This window comes from Primulina huaijiensis, chromosome 2, assembly GCF_012295235.1.
Source record: "Primulina huaijiensis isolate GDHJ02 chromosome 2, ASM1229523v2, whole genome shotgun sequence".
Taxonomy (NCBI): domain Eukaryota; kingdom Viridiplantae; phylum Streptophyta; class Magnoliopsida; order Lamiales; family Gesneriaceae; genus Primulina; species Primulina huaijiensis.
In genome coordinates, this window is record NC_133307.1 from 27,528,854 (window position 1) to 27,543,410 (window position 14,557).

Sequence of the window (14,557 nt, forward strand, 5' to 3'; positions counted from 1 at the left end):
AAGGAAGATGCAGAAACCAGTCATCGACTTTCGTGTGTCAGAGCACGCTGCCCAATCAGCGTCTGAGAAAGCTCGTAGCTGAATTGATGATGATGCAGAGAAAAAAATCCCTTGACCAGGATTGGATTTAATGTATCTCAGGAGTTGATGAACTGCTTGCAAATGCGAGGTACGTGGTTGGGAAACATATTGGCTTAGTTTATGCACCGCAAACATTATGTCAGGTCTTGTTAAAGTCAGGTATAAAAGTCGTCCAATGAGGCGGCGATATGCTGTGACATCAGCAAGATGATCACCATCAGTAGAAGTAAGACGTGAGCGCGGATCCATTGGCACGGTTGCAGGTTTACTTGCTAGAAAACCAGTGTCTTCAAGAAGATGAAGGGCATAATTGCGTTGAGATAGGTAAATACCAGTTGAGGATTTAGCTATTTCAAGTCCAACAAAATACTTGAGATCACCCAAATCTTTGAGTTTGAACTTGCTTTGAAGATCAGATTTCAGCTGCTGAATGGCATGAATGGAAGGGCCTGCAATGATGATGTCGTCGACATAAACTAACAAGGTGATAAATCTATGGCCCGAGTCCTTGGTGAACAAGGTATTATCAGACTTGGATTGTACAAATCCTGATTCGATCAAGGTATTTGAAAATTTGGTGTACCATTGTCTCGATGCTTGACGTAGACCATATATGGATTTGTGTAGATGACAGACATATTTTGGGTCACCTGTGTAAGATTGAGCACGCAATTTGTAGCCCAGTGGAAGATCCATATAAACTTCTTCAGAGAGGTCACCATTTAGGAATGCGTTATTAACGTCTAATTGGGCGAGATGCCAATTTTGGCTTGCTGCTAAAGCAAGAACAATTTTGATGGTGGCCAATTTCGCAACTGGAGAAAATGTTTCAAAAAAATCCACACCTTCGCGTTGAGTATAGCCCTTGGCTACCAACCGAGCTTTATATCTAGAAATGGAGCCATCAGAGTTGTGTTTGATCTTGTATACCCAACGGCATCCAATGGTTTGCTTACCCGGAGGAAGTAGAATCACCGACCAAGTGTTATTCGCATCCATGGCATCAAGTTCATCTTGCATAGCCGTACGCCAGTGATCAAGTAGAACAGCTTGATGATAGAATTGTGGTTCGACCTGAGATGATATGTTGAGCACCAAATTCCGATAGAGTGGAGAGAGTGCCTTATAAGAGATGTAGTTGCTGAGAGGATATGCAGTTGTTGATGAGGGTGCAGAATTGTGATTTATCATGTGACAATGATATTCCTGTAAATAAGAAGGTGGTCGGGAAATTCTCGTGGAGGTACGAGTTGGAGCTAAATTTGGTGATTCAGCTAGAACAGGAGATGAACCAGTCGGTACATCGTGACCAACTTCTTCTGATTGTAGATGTGAAGGAAGAGTGCTGTCCAAATGATCAAAAGCATCCACTGGTGCTGGATTGGGAATAACAATATCAGGAAATGGATCAAAGATACTTTCTTCATGAGATAAGTGGTGAAAAGGAAAGGTAGACTCTTGAAATTTCACATCACGTGAGATGAAGACTTCTTTACTCTTAATATCCATCAGTTTGTAACCTTTGATTCCTGGAGGGTATCCAAGAAAAACGCACACACGAGCTCTTGGCATAAACTTATCTCAATGTGCTGCTAAAGTGGATGAAAAAGCAAGACATCCAAATGTTCGAAGATGTGTATAATCCACATGTTGCTGATAAAGTAACTCATATGGTGATTTATTTGCAGTCCATGGTGATGGAACACGATTCACCAAATATGTGGCTGTTAGTACACATTCACTCCACAATCGAATAGGTACTTTAGATTGAAAGAATAATGATCGAGCCACATTAAGTATATGTTGATGTTTCCGTTCTACAACAGAATTTTGTTGAGGGGTTTGAACACATGAAAACTGATGAAGTATCCCTCGTTGCTGAAATAATTCAGTAAATGCAAGTTCTTTGGCGTTATCGGTGCGGAATATCTTAATTTTTGCACCGAATTGTGTTTCAATCATGGCACAAAATCTGGAGACCATTGTTGTTGCTTCAGATTTATGTTGGATAAGAAAGACCCATGTGAATCTTGTACAGTCATCAACCAAGGTCAGAAAATATCTTTGGTTATTGTATGTAGGAACATGATAAGGCCCCCAAATGTCACAGTGTATGAGTTCAAAAGCAACTGCAGACACATTATGATGCGAGACAAACGGTAAACGTTTTTGTTTTGCTAATGGACAAATTTCGCAGATTTTGCCATGACAAGAATTATCTACTTCAAGCTGTAAATGAGGTTTCAGAATTTTCATGACCTTCATTGAGGGATGTCCAAGTCTTTGGTGCCAAGTTTGAGTCCTAACCAGATTCATGTGGATGTCAGAATGCATCAGATTTGAGTCCAGAACGTATAGCCCTGCCAGTCTCTTACCCCTGCCAATCGTCCTCCGTGTTTTGGTGTCCTGAATCATAAAGGAATTAGAATGAAAACTCATCATATTTTGTGTGCGAGCAAGGATGCAGCTGACAGATAGCAAATTAAACTTGAACTCTGGAATATAAAGTACATCCGAAAGGACCAGCGAAGTTCCCAACTTAACATCACCACAGAAGTGTACATCCACATGTTCATCGTTAGGTAGAATCACTCTTGAATCTTGTACTGCCTTAAGAGAGATGAAGGCATCCCTGTTTGAGCAAATATGTCTGGATGCTCCAGAATCGACTATCCAACATGTAGGGAATATTGGAGCTGTCCTGGGTTTCAGATATACTAGCTTGGCCAGACACATGATTAACGGGAACAGCAGAAATTCTATTTCCCTGTCTGTATCGAGTCTTGTATCCAGGTGGATAACCATGTATTTTATAGCAGGTGTCAATCGTATGGCCCGGAATATTACAAGTTGTGCAGTATGGCCTTCCTTTTTGAAATTTTTGTGGTTTTCGACTGCCTGATTGTGTCTGAGTATGTTCACTTTTGAGTGTAAAAGCCATGCTTTGATTTGGAAGATTTGTGCCTTGATATGTTCCAACCTCTCGTTGTCGTTCTTCTTGAACAATTAACGCAAAAACTCGGCTAATTGATGGTATAGGATCAAGGAGTAGCACTTGACTCCTAACGTGTGTGAACGAGTCATTGAGACCCATGAGAAATGTCATTGTATAATCCATTTGAACATGCGATTCGATGTTCTTCACCCCGCAACAGATGCACTTCCCACAAATGCACATAGGGCGAAATTGATTTAACTCTTCCCAAAGAGCTTTAAGTTTGGTAAAATAGACACTAACCGAATCTTGATCTTGGCGAAGTTGAAGCAGGTCTCGACGAAGCTGAAATATTCGAGGACCATTACTTTGTTGAAATCTCTCCTTGAGATCATTCCAAATTTCCACAGCTGATTCCGCAAACAAAATACTGGCTGATATATCTTTAGAAACAGAGTTCAACAACCATGAAATAACTATGTTGTTGTTGCGAATCCATGCATTCACCAAATTTGTCTCGGATTCTGATGGCTTGATAATCGATCCATCAATGAATCCTAATTTGTTCTTGACAGAAAGAGCAATTTTCATTGCTCGACTCCATGATGCGAAATTGTCACCTGTGAGTTGTTGGGAGACAAGATTGAGTCCTGGATTATCGGAATGGTGGAGAAAGTATGGACTCGATGGATCATCGATTGCAGATCGGATCGGTAAATTCCATGCTGATGGACCTGTGTTCGCCATGAATTCTGAAACAGCTGAGTCGAATGAAGATTGAGAATTAGATGATTACACCGGATCAATAGAATTCAGAATCGCCGATCGAGAAATGCAGGTAACTATTGGATTACTCCACTTCAATTCTCTGGCTTGGATTTCTCCGGCAATCAGATTTGAAATGGAAGCTGCTCTGATACCATATTACGGAGACTTTGCATGAGAGTGCAACCACTCATTTTATTGCAACTGAAAGAAGTGAATTAAAAAATGCTTTACAATGTGAGTTTTGTTATTTATACACGTAACCAACTTTCAACTAACTAGCCAGCTCACTACCAGCTAATAGAAAGTACTTGCCCATGGAGGATCCGAGGAATTTGGAAGAAGGATTCGGGGCCAGAACGGATTTCGAAAATGAAAAGAAGGATGATCATAAGCATGTATACGGGGAGAAGAATGATGCAAGAACTAGTGGTGTTCATGATATCAGCAACGAGATTGAGCCGAGAAGCGTGGAAACCTCGGACCTGAAAACCGAGGAACAGAAGGTAGAGCAGCTTCTGTTAAAACAAAAGACGAAAAGGGTTGCAACCTTAGATGCATTTAGAGGTCTCACTATTGTGGTATGAATATATTAAGCAGTTCCCCGCTAATTTTTATATCAGTTTTTGGAACTTGAACTAGGAATTTATGGTGTTTTTACAGCTGATGGTACTGGTCGATGATGCTGGAGAGGCGTATTCGCGCATTAACCATTCGCCTTGGAATGGATGCACATTAGCTGATTTTGTAATGCCCTTTTTCCTCTTCATCGTTGGTGTTGCCGTAGCTCTTGCCCTTAAGGTACAATATAATGTATATGTTACAATCTTTAGTGCAAGGCCGGATTCCAGAATTTAGATTTTTTTTCATTCGAGGGCTGAGGGCTATTATCGCTCATATCCCCTTATTCAGACAGTCCTGCTCTCAAATTGGATCAAACCTTAATTTTTGCAGAGAATTGCAGAGATTAGTTATGCAGTAAGAAAGATAACTTTGAGGACGTTAAAGCTTCTGTTCTGGGGAATTCTGCTACAAGGTGTTGATTGAGTTCTATACTTATCTTTCTTTGAGCACAAAACAAACCTCACATTCGGTAATAAACGTTTGATATGAGGTTGAATACAGTTCGAGTTTGAATTCCAGAAATCGAAAAAAGGGCATGTTTAATATTTGTCATTTTATGACCTGCAGGAGGATACTCTCATGCACCAAATGATCTGGTTTATGGTGTCGACATGAAGCAGATTCGATGGTGTGGCATTCTTCAGGTTCGAGCGTTCAATCGTTTTTCATAAACTCGTGTGTTAAAGATACAAAACGGCTATGGAAATGAAAAAGAAATCCAAAAACTCCAGCCTTATGTGTTGTATGTACAAATGGGAACAGAGAATAGCTTTGGTCTACTTCATTGTGGCTTTAATAGAGACCTTCACCACCAAGGTCAGACCAACGAGCCAAAACCTCGACCATCTCTCGATTTTCACCGCATACAAATGGCAATGGTAAGCTAAGTCTTGAATGTATCATATCTTTTTCTGTACTACAATGAAGCAACAGATTGACATTTGTTTCGGTTTTAGGATTGGAGGGTTCACTGCATTTATTATCTACATGGTGACATTATTCAGTCTATATGTTCCAGACTGGAGTTTCTCAGCGCAAAACGGTGACAAAATCGAGAGATACACTGTAAAAACACCACCATTTTCTGTACTACATGTTTATATCTCAGTAAACATGAATTACAAAATTTTCTACATTTTTTTAGGTAAAATGTGGGATGAGAGGACATTTGGGACCGGCGTGCAATGCAGTTGGGTATGTTGATCGACAAGTTTGGGGTGTTAATCATCTGTACACTCATCCGGTTTGGGCACGTTTAAGGGTCGGTTCTTAAAAACAGAAAACAAATTCTTAGTTCATTATTTCCCAAGAATTTCAATGATAATGTTGCATTTCATGAGTTCCGTTTTCATGGATATATAATGAGAAAATATGCAGGCTTGTACGCTTAGTTCTCCTAGTTCTGGTTCGTTTCGTGAAGATGCCCCCACATGGTGTCGCGCTCCATTCGAGCCTGAAGGCCTTTTAAGGTTGCGATCCTTCTTGATTCTAATGCTGGTTCATCTTCTTAGGCACGTGATGTCGAGAAAATTTTATATTTTTTTCGTTTTTTTGCAGCTCAATTTCAGCAATCATGTCTGGTACTGTTGGCATTCACTATGGGCATGTCTTGATTCATTTCGAGGTAAATTTCTTTGGTAATACTACTATATATTTCGAAATGGAAAATTATATGAAGATCAATGGCTTAGTATGTAAAAACAGATGGATTCACTATGCAGGGGCATGCTGAGAGACTGAAGCAATGGATTTCAATGGGGGTTGTTTTGCTAGCATTAGCCTGTATTTTTCATTTTACAGATGGTAAGAAAAAGGATATTCTGAAATTTTACATCGATCGGACGATCAAATTTCAATAATTCAAGAAAAAATTTCATTAATTTTCTTGCAGCTATTCCTATCAACAAGCAGCTCTATAGTTTTAGCTATGTTTGTTTCACTGCGGGTGCAGCTGGAATCGTATTCTCTGCCTTCTACATACTGGTAAATATATTGTTAGGATAAAAATATAATTAGTCCTTTACTTCTTTCGTCTTTTTGATGATATGGGAGTCATAAAATGAAGTCAGATTGCCATTCAAAATCCGATCACTTCGAATGGAATGAATCCAAACCCTTTTTGAAAATTTTAACAGATTGACATATGGGGACTTAGAATGCCGTTCTTGTTCTTGGAGTGGATCGGTATGAATGCAATGCTGGTTTTCGTGATGGCTGCTGAAGGAATTTTCGCAGCATTTATAAATGGATGGTATTTCAAGAATCCAGATAACAATCTGGTAAGTTTGTCTCTATAATATATTGCAACAAATTTTGATATTTTATGTTGCAAGCTATAAATATCAAATTTTTTGTTGGTTTTTGTCAGGTGAATTGGATTCAGAAGCATGTTTTCATTGATGTGTGGAAAAGTGAGAGGCTGGGGACTCTTTTGTATGTAATATTTGCCGAAATTACCTTCTGGGCTGTGGTTTCTGGGATACTGCATAAATTGCGCATATACTGGAAATTGTAAGGCATATTAATTGTTTTTAGACATATTAAATACTCAAGTATATTGAAAATCCCTACCAATGTCCAAAAATTAAGCTTGTAGATGGATCCCAAACAATCAGCAAGAAACTAACTAACTTGGGTGTATTTATTTCTTTGTGATTTTGTTTTTCTATATTATCAAATTTAAATGTTAGTCATGTATATTCCAAATTTTTGCTATTTTAGTAATTTTTCATTGCAGTATTGATATGTCATTACACATGTCAGTGTTACATGATCGTCGTATTGGTGTCACATAAGCATCACGTCAGAAAAATGATCAAATTTGCCAAGAATACATAGATAGTAGACTAAGATTGATATTTGATCGAGAATGTTGTTATTAACACTGCAAATATTATTTCTCACTCCACTTTTATCATTTATTCTCTTGACTTAAAATTTGTCCCACTTAATTACTACTCTTTTTTATTTGTCTAAAATGACCTTTCATTATTATACTAGCCATTGACTTTTCCTAATCCATTTCCAAGATTTTAGTTACACGATTTTTCATTCTTCCCATTTTCTCACTTGATATATTTTGCAACGGAAAAAAAAAATTTCTTCTCTTCCAAAATTTAGAGATCATCGATTAATTAAGTAGATTAAACAATAAAATTAATAATTTCAAAAGACATCGAATGATTAATTTTTTATTAAGAGTGTTATAATTCTGTCATCAACTGTGATTATTTTCTCTCCGAACCCTTTGTTACTATTTATTTTTGCTTTTAGAGCGATTTTTTGCAGTTCATTCATTCAACCCAAGATATTTTCGAAAAACTTTTATTCAAAAATTTCCATGATATGATATTTTTGTTTACAATTCAACTAAATTAATCTTTTGTGCAAGATTAATTGATAAACATACACTAAACTTAAATTGTTGAAAGTAAATTAAAGCCTCGTATACTAGTATGCTAAATAGAAAATGAAATAATTAGTACAGTGTATGAACAAGATTAATAAAAAAAATTGTGTAAGATGTTTGATTGGAAAAAATTTGGCATTTTAATTTATTTTTATGTTTTGATAGCTATATGAGTAAATTATTGTAATTTTTATAATAAATCGTTTTATAAAATACATATAAAAACGAATATTGCATTAAACAGAAAACTTTAAAGTTGGATGATATGATTTTTTTTTTTAAACAATTGTAAAGGAAGAACAACTGAGAACGAGAAAATTGGAAATTGTATGATTGAAATCTCAGAAATATAATAGGTAAAAAAAGATTTCAGTAAAAAGTGAAGGTGAGTTAGGTAAAAAAAATAAAATAAATATAGACATGGACTAGCCATTATTGGGCCATATATGTAATCTAAGTTTTCAAATATTTAGAAAGACCTCACAATTTTGAGAGAATTAAATTAAAAGTGTTGTCCCGATTTCAGAGTCCGCATCCACCGATCCTCGTTTTAGAGGAGGTCTCTTGTGAGACGANGGATGAAGTTCAAAGAAAATCACTGACCTTTTTTGGATTTTGTATTATTTTACATATTTCCGGCAGAATAATTTATTTTACATGATTTGAAATTAAAAAACATTGTAAGAGACGAAAACATAAATCTCGATTTCATGGTGAATAATTTTTATCTCAAATTATGCGTGATGCTTGCTGATTTGGCGCAACCGACGAGATTTTACAGATCGTTCATTTTTATTCGTAAATAATACTCAAATTGCGTAAATAAAAAGAAAATACAAACCATTAATGAAAAAACCCCAAGAAAATAATGCGACAACATGAGAATGGAGACTGGCTTGACTTCACAACTAATCAAATGTGACTTGTCCNTTTTTTTTTTTTTTTTTTTTTTTAAATAATTGTCCTCGTTCTTTAGTGTGAGGTGGGGGGGTGGGATTCAAATATATGTTTTTTTTTAAAATAATTGTCCTCGTTCTTTAGTGTGAGGTGGGGGGGTGGGATTCAAATATATGCAATTATTAAAATGTAATTGACAAGACATTCCTTGCTTCTTTTCTTGAGTGGTCATTGTTACATATTAAATTCACTAGCTAATTAATCAAATTGTTACCAAATATTGCCGACATGTTCGAATTCGACTCGTTTTACGTTAAATAAGTAGCTAAAAACGACTAGGGCATGTTGTAACGCAAGATCTTGCTAGTTTACTATAATACCTTTTTTGGATAATCTTTTCAACAAGTAAGAGATTACCACTGTATGAACCAATGATTTCGTATCTGTTTATTTCTTTCGTTTGTTTTTTTTTATTTTTAATCATAATTTCTGCCTTTTCATGTAGCATCTTGTAGGACTATATATATGTTTTAAATTCATTTTGCTTTTCTTTTCTTTCCGAACTCTGTCCTTTCAATACTTCCAATAAGGGCCTCTCAAAATAATAATAATAATTGCAGTAAGGGACCTCTGATGATTTTGTCCGATTATATTTTTAAAAAAAATTATTTACTTCATTTGTTGCATTTAAATTTCAATTACAACACCAAATGAAATATATGTTTCTAAAATTTATCATTGTGAATGAATAAATTAAAAGTACTATCTCGTTGGGTATATTAAAAAATGTTGCAAATTTCAAAGTTCATAAAAATATCGAAACTTACAATGGAGTGGTATTTATTAATAATGAATTAATTGATAAACTATTTCAGATTTTCAAAAGGCCAAATTTTTTTAACAAAATGACATGATCTAATATCTAAGACAATGATAGTGTAACAAATATTCCATTGGGGAAAAAAAAAAGAGATACACGTTTTTTTATAATAGTTTACAAAGTAGTCACAAGCGATTCAGAATGAATGTTATGGAAATATAGTTTAATATCATGAGAAATTAATACAAATAGAGAAAAATAATGAGTAATTAAGATAAAATAAAAGGGATAAAACATAGATATGCTTTAAAATATTGGATTTGGATCGTTTGCCGTGACTGAAAACACAACCTCTGATGTTGTGCTCTTTTTACATCAGATGATCGTCTGATAATTTTTCAAATTTATCTGACAATGTGTGAGGTCCATCAGATGATCTACTGAATCATCTCGTATAAAAAATGTACAATATCAGGTGCTGTGTTTAGGATCCAAATTCTAAAATATTTCATACATGTCTGACTACGCTTACATATTAAATTTGAAATAAAATAATTAAAAATTTGCCATGACATTAATTCATTTAAGTAGTATATGTTCAAACGCTTTCTTTTGATTTACCATAACGATGCATCTCAAATATTTTAAACTGTGCATCGGTCCAAACGTCACATTTGATTGATCTACCAAGCATGAACAATTATTATACCAAAAAAATTTCACCTCTCAATAATTTCACTTCTTGAAGTCCACGAGAATCGAACTCGTTATTTTGGCTATGATAATAATTTGAAGAACGAACTTCTATCATTTCACTAAAAGTTATAGCTAATAGTAACTATTCAATTCAAATTCTTTAAACCAAATAAAAGCCAAAGCATTATGACTCAATTGAACTACATAAGAGGAACAATTATTGCAGATCAACAATCCTCCTCCCAAATTGCAATCCATGTGAATCGAGCTTGTGACATCGGATCCGATACCAATCGTAGGACCAACGCTTGTCGCATTACAAATATCTATAACTATATAGGGGTAACAGTGTAACTCAATTCTTTTAAATTGTACATCAACTTAAGCGTCATGCTTCGATTATTCTACCTATCAGAAACAATTATAGTATCCCCAACATTAATTTTCACCAAAACAACATACTTTTCATGTGCTACAAGCGTTATTTTTTGCATAAATAAAAATAAATATTATAAGTAGCAGGCTTGACACTAATTATAACATAAAATCATAACCAATTTAATCATGCCTTTACGATTAGGTTTAAGATCAGGCATTAATTGGGCTAAAACGGCATAAAACTCCCTAAAAACTATTAATAATCTAATATTTCCTCCATTTTTAAAAATCAAGCAAATTTAATCCATGTGTTAAAAAACATAAACATATTTTCCCTATTTATAAGATATTTTATGTCCGATTCTAAAAAATACAAGATTTTAAATGAAGTTAAATTAACATAAGAGTTTTGTTTATTTTAATTTTTACCATGGTGTTGATGCAATTTACCTGTATTATTTATACTAGCTAGGAGGTCATGTAGCTAGTGATCAGTCGTCATTTTCTGTAATATTTTGTGGACTTAAATTAATCAATATATAACCGTGTAAGAACTTTTATAAAATTGTTCATAATTAATTTGAATATTTTTATGAATTATAAATAATCTTTAAAATAATTATTGTAATAATGGAATTTGTGGTATATCACATCAAAAGTGTGTATCATCCATTCGAGATTTAAAATATTAAAGTATATATATTATTTAATGAAATAAAACTTGTAACGTATCTATCTATTAAATCTAACCCCAAAAAAAAAACATATTGCTTTATTTATTAAGAAACTGACAAGAAAGTGAACTCTTTCAAATTAAATACATTCAGTATCAACGATCTCACTCTCGTTGTGGATCACCTCTCACTCTTCTATACTAATATACAATGTGGAAACATGACAAAAAAAACTCCAATGGCTTATATCATTATTATTTTTTGGGTATTTGGATGTTACCCCACTTGCTTATCTTACACCTTTTTTGTTGGCAANTAATAATATGTTTTGGCCTTGAATTTAAAACATTTTTTTTTAATTCCAGCACTCCGGTGTCAGGGAATGGTCCCTTTTATTGTCCTTGCAATAGTCATACATCAAATACCGACTTTGCACCCATTGCATAGCGCTAGACTGCTGGCGGGTTAGGCCGCCGGAGGGGAACGGTGAGGCCGACACAGGGCGGCACCAGGATGGTGCGAAGGCGGTGCAACCACTTGACTTGAAACCAGTGAACTTCCCGACGAAAGGTTGGTAGTTATAGTCAGCCTTGTATTTCCCGTCCTCGGTCGCCCACGACGACGCGTCCCATATGGATCCATATACCCACATTGGTCTAAGGGGGAATGTTGCGACACTTTTTCTTGGATACCTTCTAACTGGAACATCGTCCACAAAGAATCTGAAAAGACAACGAATCAATGCAAAGTACTAAGAAAAACTAATTAAAACATATCATAATAATAATTATTATTCAAACAATGATGCGTCTTTTTTTATATATGAATATGAATTATTATCATTAATTTGGTTTTTTCAATTAACATTGTTGCCAGAATCTCGTGATTGTGTGCAGTTTCAGTATGCATTTATGATGATGTATCGATACAAAATAACGATAATTTTAAGTGTAAAAAAATAGTCCGATAGATAAAATCACGTTGAGATGAAACTTTGCTTGTGTTGATGGAATCTAGAGCCTTCAGCCTCTATTGTGAGATAGATCTAACAACTATAATTGGCCACAAATCGAAGTCTAATTATATATTATTATAATAGATATTTTGTGAAACTGTCTCGTAAATCTTTATATGTGAGACGGTCAATTATGCTTATATTTATAATAATAAGTAATACTTTTGACATAAAAACAATATTTTTTTCACAGATGACCCAAATAAAATTACTCATTAGACTGTCGTGTATTAATTAATATATAGTTAACAGAAACAATAATTTTAATATGATGTAATTGTGAAAATCATGACAGTGACGTACCAATTTTTTTTCCCAAATTTACCCTATCGCACAGTCAGGGACTTCCCAGTAATTTGCACATGCCCACCATCTTATTCCTCTGTTTTCTCAACTGCTGCCGACATTTCTTTCTCTCTCAATTCCCATCAGTTTTATTTCGGTTTCGCATATAATTTTTTAAACAAAATTATCTATATATAAAAAAATCGATTATACACGCACACAACGCACGCTGCCTATGCTTGCAAAAGCACAAGTATAATATAATATAAAAAGAGATTGAAGTAGCAACTTACATGATCTCTTTAGGACTCCATAATATGGCATAATGGTGAAAATCTTGTGTGGGATCAAACCATAAATGAAATTTCATCTCTCTTCCAATAATTCTCCCATCCCCACTTCCTCTAACGTACACATTTGTCTGCAATGTGTAAGGCTTTCCAAAGGTTGTCCCAAGAAACTCGATATCCACCTCATCGTGATACCCTGGATGAGCTTCATTGTTGGAAAGCTATAGAATAAACCATGTAATTAACAATCATTATATTATTAATATATAATTAAAATGGAAATATAGTAAAATTATTAAATTGGCTTAAATAATTGAGTTTTTGGTCTTTTAATTTGTTTAAAATTAAGTCTTAGGATAATAACTTGACTTCTTTTGTGCTTTATTTTTTAAACTAAATTAACAACATGACAATAGATATTGTCGATATGATATGTCGGCAAAAGAATTAAAAGTGTAAAATAAATCGAGTTACTGCACTACATATTTTTGACTAATCAGAAGATCGCCTATTTTTGTGTCGGTAATTGTGTGTGTGTGAAAATAATTGAAGTTATAAAATATTCTATAATTTTTATATAAGAAAAAATCAATTATCTGCGACGGATCGAGAACTTCACATTAATGATTAAAGAATTCGAAACTTCTTACATAGAAAGCAGTAATAACTCCAGCAGTGTAACCAGGCTGGAGCTTAATGGAGGCTCCGAAGTACCCCGATCGGAATGGTTTCAATGACTTGAACCCACTTCCTGTCCCACCAAAAGAACATATATTTTAGAAAAAACATTGATTCTGCATACAAACGAATGTTTCCGGTATAGTGAAAGTAATTTTTTTATTTTTTTTTCAAGGAAATTATATAAACATTAAGGACGATCAATCTTTACAACATTTTCCATAACAAAAATCATCAGCGTTAAAAAAAAAAATATCAAACGAACCTGAGTTTTTGTCTAGCCAAATAGTGACGCCATTGTTGTCCACACTTTGATGGGAGGGGCCCCATAAATTCCTGTATCCTCTATAGAAACTCATGGACCTGAACCTGGAACTCGGGGAAAAGCCGGGAGAAGGCGGCCAATTACCCGCATTGGCGAAAGGGAGAGTGGAGAAAAAGATGAGGGGCAGGAGGAACTGTGGAGCCATGGGATTGTGGTTAGAATTCAAGAAAATATGGCTGATTTTCTTGAAGATTTTGAAAGCAGAAGGGAGAGAGTATATTGGTGGGAGATGGGATTGGGGGAGTGAGCAATGGAGGAGTACTCGGTTAGCTATAAATAATGGCGGGTACAAGTGTACGTCCAAGTATAGAAAGATTTTTTAGGGTTCCACACTCTCACATTCAGTCATTAATTTGTCAGTGGATTTAATTAGGGGTTCCATAATCAAAATTAAATTTACCACACAAATATGGATAAATGTCTTCTTTTATATCCACTATGGGAGTAATGTCGTAATGTTATTAGCATCTCATTACTCTGTAAAATGAGACTAAATAAGAGTATTTCATATTGATCTCACATCGAAAAAATTTTTGAGACAATGGTGATCATCAGATCGATCATGAGAGTAATGTCCGAACTGAACTCAATTTTATTTTATTTTTTATATAAACTAAATTGTTTAATTGATCAAAATTACTTCCATATTTATAAGACAAAAGTAAAAGAAATACTAAATCTAGAA

The 14,557-nt window shown here is 34.6% G+C and overlaps 2 protein-coding genes across 2 annotated transcripts; one reads left to right on the forward strand and one right to left on the reverse strand.

The window, feature by feature from the left end:
• Positions 1-4,064: 4,064 nt before the first annotated feature.
• Positions 4,065-7,105, forward strand: LOC140971217 (uncharacterized). The gene is made up of 13 exons (XM_073433357.1): positions 4,065-4,362; positions 4,445-4,582; positions 4,736-4,817; positions 4,973-5,049; positions 5,168-5,283; positions 5,362-5,470; positions 5,550-5,666; positions 5,783-5,874; positions 5,963-6,029; positions 6,127-6,208; positions 6,297-6,388; positions 6,541-6,684; positions 6,774-7,105. Exons 1-13 carry the CDS (start codon positions 4,099-4,101, stop codon positions 6,918-6,920), a joined length of 1,527 nt encoding a protein of 508 aa, XP_073289458.1. The 5' UTR covers positions 4,065-4,098; the 3' UTR covers positions 6,921-7,105.
• A 4,494-nt stretch (positions 7,106-11,599) lies between these two features.
• Positions 11,600-14,157, reverse strand: LOC140971219 (probable xyloglucan endotransglucosylase/hydrolase protein 32). Its single transcript, XM_073433358.1, has 4 exons — positions 13,813-14,157; positions 13,520-13,620; positions 12,873-13,090; positions 11,600-12,001 (listed from the first exon to the last, which is right to left on the reverse strand). Exons 1-4 carry the CDS (start codon positions 14,015-14,017, stop codon positions 11,635-11,637), a joined length of 891 nt encoding a protein of 296 aa, XP_073289459.1. The 5' UTR covers positions 14,018-14,157; the 3' UTR covers positions 11,600-11,634.
• Positions 14,158-14,557: the final 400 nt, after the last annotated feature.